Source organism: Tupaia chinensis, unplaced genomic scaffold, assembly GCF_000334495.1.
Source record: "Tupaia chinensis unplaced genomic scaffold, TupChi_1.0 Scaffold000263_1, whole genome shotgun sequence".
Lineage (NCBI taxonomy): Eukaryota > Metazoa > Chordata > Mammalia > Scandentia > Tupaiidae > Tupaia > Tupaia belangeri.
The window spans coordinates 2,073,070-2,079,547 of record NW_006159743.1 but is presented as its reverse complement, the minus strand read 5'-3'; the positions used below and the strand labels follow the sequence as shown (position 1 = coordinate 2,079,547).

The 6,478-nt window shown below is 40.8% G+C and overlaps 1 protein-coding gene and 1 pseudogene across 1 annotated transcript in view; both read left to right on the top strand.

The window, feature by feature from the left end:
* The first annotated feature begins 400 nt into the window (after positions 1–400).
* Positions 401–784, top strand: LOC102476187 (60S ribosomal protein L23 pseudogene; annotated as a pseudogene).
* A 3,185-nt stretch (positions 785–3,969) lies between these two features.
* SAMD13 (sterile alpha motif domain containing 13) overlaps positions 3,970–6,478 on the top strand; it is a 54,614-nt gene continuing 52,105 nt past the window's right edge. The window contains exon 1 of the mRNA XM_027772255.1: positions 3,970–4,078. Within this exon, the coding sequence (XP_027628056.1) occupies positions 3,970–4,078 (109 nt within the window). The remainder of the gene's footprint in view (positions 4,079–6,478) is intronic.

The following is a 6,478-nucleotide window of genomic DNA, read 5'->3' as shown; positions in this document are numbered from 1 at the left end:
ATTAGTTATTACTGATAAAAATCTGTCCTCACGACTCTAACTAGGGTCCAATTCTGTTTTTCTTTGATAATAATACACAGTGGAAGATTAAAAAATAAATAAAAACAAGATGAAACAAAAACAAATAAAACAGAGGCTATAAAGCAAAACAGAAAACAAAGAAACAAGAAGGATTAAAAATATAAACAGACATGACTAAAATTAGACATAGCTAATTAAAATAATTTCTAATGTCAGAATAAACTATTAAAAAAGTATTAAATGGGGCAAAGAGAGTCACTTTATAATGACAAAGACACAATTCACAGTACAGTTATTAGTAATATGAATCTTCATGTACCAAATAATAAAGCATTAAAATAATACATATGGGCTTTCTTGTCTTTTTCTGGTGTTCAAGATGTTGAAGAGAGGATGTGGTGCATCCTCCAGAGCGAAATTCCCGATTTCCCTGGGTCTTCCAGTAGGAGCCGTGATCAACTGTGCTGACAACACAGGAACCAAAAACCTATTGATCATCTCTGGGAAGGGAATGAAGGGACAGTTGAACAGGCTTCCTGCTGCTGGCGCGGGTGACATGGTGATGGCCAGAGTCAAGAAAGGCAAACCAGAGTCAGGACTGTTGTATCCAGCAGTGATAATTCGACAACGGAAGTCATACCAAAGAAAAGATAGTGCGTTTCTTTATTTTGAAGATACTGCAGGGGTCAGAGTAAACAATAAAGGTGAAATGAAAGGTTCTGCCATTACAGGACCAGTTGCAAAGGAGTGTACAGACTTGTGACCCAGACTTGCATCGGATGCTTGCCGCATTGTATGATTCACCCTTGCTTCTGTAAAACAAAAACAACAACAAAAACCCGAAGCATTAGAAACTATTTGTTCCCAATGCATGTCATTCTAGTCCATTGTCTTTTAAATTTAGACTGCTGAGTGAAAACTTTCTGAGGCTTCTGTAATAAAAAAAAAAAAAAAATGGGGACAAACAAACAAAAATACATATGGGACCAGCAGATGGAATAGTGGTCACATCACTGGACTCCCACATGGCCGACCATGGTTGAAGTCCTGGACCCAACAGCTTAAAATTCACTCCAAACTTGTGTGAGTGCATGCCCAAAATCCGAGAAGAGAGTGGAGGAGAAGGAACTGCGGTGTGGCCATCCCCCGCCTTCCCCCAGGGGTGACTTCTTTCTTTCTGTACCTCTGTCTCTCTTTGGCACTGGCATAAAAACCTCTCTAAAAAAAATAATAATACATAAAGCAAAACTTCCAGAAATAAGAAGAAAATATTAAGAAAATGCTAGGCAAGCCAGCAGGTGGCATAGTGATTAAAGTGTTGGACTCCCACACGGCTGACCCTGGTTTGAGTCCTGGACCTGGAAACTTGCTTTCTTACTTTCCCTCTCTCTTTCTCTATCTCTCTCTGGTGAGCATATATATGTATTTGCTCTATAGCAAATTTAAAATAGTGATAATAAATAAAATAAAATGAATAATGCTTGGGGCCAGCAGGTGGCAGAGTGGTTAAAGTGCTGGACTCCCACGTGACCTATCACAGTTTGAGTCCCAGAACCAGTAACTTAAAACTCACACTGGCATGTGTGCAAGAAAACATTAACCAATTTTTTTTGATGCCTGAAAAAAATCAAGAAAAGAAAAAAATATATATGGGCATAGAGGATGTGAGAACATAATCAAAAATATTGATGTAATACTATCTGCTACATAATAGATGCTCAGTAAAACTTTACTTGTTATTTAAGGTAAAAAATTGGGCTCTACAAAGAATAAAAGACTAATATGTTATTTGTCCAACATTTACAAAAAGAAATCATAGGCACAGGATAAAAACTTAGACATATACCATTTAACAGTGCTTAATTTACAAAGAGTTTATTATGGATTTTCACTTCATATTATTAATTTTTATCACACATTTAATTTTAACAATAAGTAAATATGATTTTTAAATGACCTACCTTCATATCTCCTTAGGATTTTCCTATTTCTAAATTATTCCATTTTCTTCCTTTCCTACAGAAAGGACAGTACTACTTTCCTTCTAAGGATAAGAAATTCATACTTCCATCTCTAGGGCGTTATTATGTAAAACATTGATAATTACATCAATTATATCTTTTGTTCTGAGTTTTCATATTTCTGCTTTACTTAGCCCTTCAAACATATTGTCTCTTGTCCTTAATCCTACAGCATCCTTTACATTAGGGGCCCAACTTCTTCCTGCTCTTCTTCCCGCTCTTCTTCGCTAACATTCACTATGTGCTAAAATTCCTCCATTTCCACAATTCCAGTCTACCTTGGTCTAGACATAGAGTACCTTGTTCAATCACCATTGTTTATGGGCCTTTGTACTTGGAGTAATTAGCATCTTGGCCCAGTCTTCGACTCCCTCCAAAGGACTAAGTCCATCAAAGAGATCAAGGACAGAAAGAGGGAGGTCTGTGTACACTGACCAACCAGGCAGGGGTCATGAATGAGCACTGGCCCTGGGAATGATTCCTCTCTCCAGGCCTTCAACAATTCCTTAACATAGATCAACAATCCACCTGATTCTCAGACTTCCTTACCTCCTCCACAGTCAGGGAACCCAAACATTTCTCCTTAATCCGTACACTCAAGGTTTCCCAACCATTGTATTTCTTCACTCCTCGGGGACTGATCTCATTTTATCCTTTCTCTCTGTTTATATCACTCACCAAAAGATGTCACAGATTCCTAGGTCATTCCCAAAGTCTCATTCTCACAAGGCCCCAGTCATCTTTTAGTCTTTCTTCATCTTCCACCCCTTCCTAATCCCTGAAACTCTTCCACTGTACTCTCAGAAAGTCTTGATTCCTGTCCCACATCCAATCCACCATTTTTTCATTGCTACCACTCCAGTTCATGCCACTGTGATTTCTCATCTGGCTTACAACAAGAGCTTCTTGTCTATTCTTCTACGTTCCTCCCTATACTCTATCCTCGATAGAGCAGCCTTTAAAAATATGATCAGCCGTGTTCCTCCTATGCTCAAAACTCTCCAGCAGCTTGCCATTTCATTCAAAGTGAAGGCCTTAGTGTCTGCAATGCCTATAAGCCCTGTATCACCTGTCCAGGCCTAGTGGTCATCCTCAGTCCTCCCAGTCACCCGTCCAGTCACACTGCCGTCTTTGCTATGTCTTCTTTCAGAATCTACATGGCTATTCTCTTACCAACTCTTTCCTTGAGTGTCATTTTCTAGATAAGGTTTAATGCCAATCACTGTTTTTAACATTTCAACCCACACCCCAAGTGCCATTCTCCTGACTTTATTTTTCATTATACTTATTACTTTCTAATATACTATAAAAATTACTTAATAGTTTATGTTTATTATTTATCTGCCTCCCTTACACTCTCATTAGGATATAAGTTCCAGAAGGACAATAACGTTTCCTGTTTTATATAGTGATATATTTCAAGTACCTAGAATGAGTAAGCACTCGAGCGATATTCATTGTCTGAGTAAATGATTCTCAACTATGTCAAATCTAGTGCCTCTTTTCATAACAAATATGTGTAATATCCTCTTTACTATTGCGAAGTGAAAGCCATAGGCTACCTACACATGTAATTTTAAAAAATTAAAGCAATGCCTTAACTGTAATATAAATGATAAAGTGAAGAAAGTAATTTACAATAAAATAATGTGTGACAGAATGGAACTAGCTAGCTAAGGCATCCTTTAAAAGGACACAAGCGAGTACTCAGATACTTGCATCTATCTGTGGTATCTGTGGAGCTGCCATGAAATGGAGAGTCGCAAAATGAAATGCATTGGCGGTTCAAATTCCATGAGCGATATTGCCATGCAATTTACTGCTTCCCAGGAAAATTCAGCATGTCTTAAAACCATGTGAAAAACACTTTATGTTTATATGTGAAGTAGATTTTAGGCTGAGATTTATAAACAGGTTTTTAATCCACATGAATGAACAGTGGGAGGGTACAGAATTCTTTGCCGTTGGGCAAGGGAAGAGGGCTGGTATCTTTGGTCCCATCAACCAGATTCTCTGGGACAAGGAAAATCATTCTGGTAAATTTCAAAAATAATCTTTCAAGGCAGTTCTACCTCAATAGAGATTTTCCCCTAAATTTATTTATTTCTTCCATGACTGAGAGAAAAAGAGGAAGAGAAAGAGAGAGAGAAGGAGAAAGAGAAAGAGAGACAGACACCTCCCAACAAGATCTTCTTCTGCAAACCACCCTCAGCCTCAGGCAGCCTGAACCATGGGCAGCATGTGCACACCTGACCTGAAAGGGAGGCCTTGGAATGTGTGTGAACCTAAAACAACTCCAGTTGGGTCTGGTTGTTACCACTGTGTTACCACTGCCCCATTATGAGACTCCATCAAAATAGACTCTTAATCTATAAAACCAGTGGCCTCTTCTTTGTTCTGACTACCTCTGTCTGGCATCTGCCTTGCTAATAAGCTCCTCTATGTCTTTCCATCCTCCTTTGGCCTCCACATCACTGTACCCCTGTGGCTTCTCCTTCACCAGCTCCTGATTGGTGTCACATCTGACTCCTCACCTCTCCCAGCCCACCCCTGCTGCCCTTCCTTTTTCTTTCCCACACTCCCTTCAACTACCTCTCCCAAGTAACTGATTCTCAAAGTTCCATTTCTATGCATAATAACCAAGTCCATATTTCCAGTTGCCACTTGGTCATTCACATGCAGAAAGCCTCAACTGATTAATGTCCAAAATCAAATTAGTCATCTCCCTCTAAACCTGTTATTCCATCAGTTGTACCTATTTATGAGAATGGCAACGTCATCCACTTACTCAGTCTAGAAATGACAACTGTCTTTGACCCCTATTTCTCATTACCCAGTTCATTGACTACTTCATTTTCTCTTCAAAGTGTTTCCTATCTGCTTCTTTCCTATCACCAATAATCCAAGCTGTCATTACCTGCAGCTTAGAGTAGTGTCACAGCCTCCTAACTGGAACTTCCACTTCAATTTATCTTTTGATAATTCCACAAAAGGAGTCTCAGCACATCATAATAGTAGCTAACATTAACTGAATGTTTATTATATGCCAGGCAGTATACTAAGGGCTTCTCGTCTCTTAACCTGCACACCTCATCATAAGCTAGAAACTATTGTCACCTAGAATTTAAAGATGAAACAAAAGAGTTTACGGTTGTTACATAATTTACCTAAGGTCACAGAGCTAGTTCAGAAATGACACCAAAATTGGGACCAGCAGTTAGCGTAATGGCTATGTCGCTGGACTCCCATGTAGTCGACCACGGTTCGAGCCCCAGACCCGGTGGCTTAAACTCACGCCAGGCGGGTGTGCGTACGTGCCCAAGATCCCGAGAGGAGAATGGAGGAGAAGGGATTGTGGTATGGCCATCCCCCCTGGGGGGTGATTTCCTGCTTTCTGTCTCTCTGTCTCTGTCTGTCTGGCGAGTGCACGCACCCTATAGCAAAAAACCTCTCCAAAAAAAAAAAAAAAGAAGAAGAAGAAAAGAAAAGAAATGACACCAAAATTCCCAGTGGATCTGACTTTTTAAATTCCTAGGTTCCTCTCTCTCTTTTTCTCTTCTCCATTCTGTCTCTTTCTTGATACAACTTTTTCATGTTGCCTCTAGTCTGATCTCAATCTTCTGTTCAGACTTTGCCTCCATGCTACCTGCCTTCCTCTTCCCCTTCCTTTCTTCTAGTCTGTATGTTCTTTTGATTTTGCTTATCTCCTTATTTAATAAGGATGCACTTATCGGCCATTTCACGAAAGTCACTCACAGCAGGTCTTTCACTGTGTCCACCACACCTGAACCCAGCCCTCCTTCTCTCTTCCCAATTGCTCAGAGAAAGGCTGTTGAAGGAATTGGTTAGGGCCAGGTGGCTCCAACTTCCTCAAGTGCGTATACACAAAACTCCTCCCATCTTTAGTTGTTTTCTGCCTAAATCCCAGGGTTGCTTTGTGACTCTACTAATCAACCAATTAAGTAAAGAGTGCTTTGTAGAGAGCGTCCTACACGTGTAAACTGCAATTACTCTTCTCCCTCTGCATCTGCGGGGCTTCAACCAAATTATTTTGTGAACAACAGACTAGGCGTTTGGAGGGAAGAGTGCCATCTGTGTGTTCGAGGTCACGGGGGAGTAGAGCCCTAAATTATAAGGCTTCAGCTCGGGAAATCTCTATTCACCATCACAGCCAAAGTTCAGCCTAAAACTTCCTCAGGGCGGTCCTGAGCCGGTCAGTCAGGAAGAAAATGTTGTTAACCTGAAAATCTCTACATTAAACATCTCTCTAGGAGGTTCGCCTCCCCCCAGCTCCCTGGAAGTGGCACGTTTTTGCAAATGTCTTCTTTACACACACAGGCCCGGCCCAGGTGCCTGCTGTCCGGTCCTGCCTCCGCTTCCTTGCGGCCCCCACCTCTCCGACCCCCGCCGGCCCGCGCTGGACTACACATCACGGC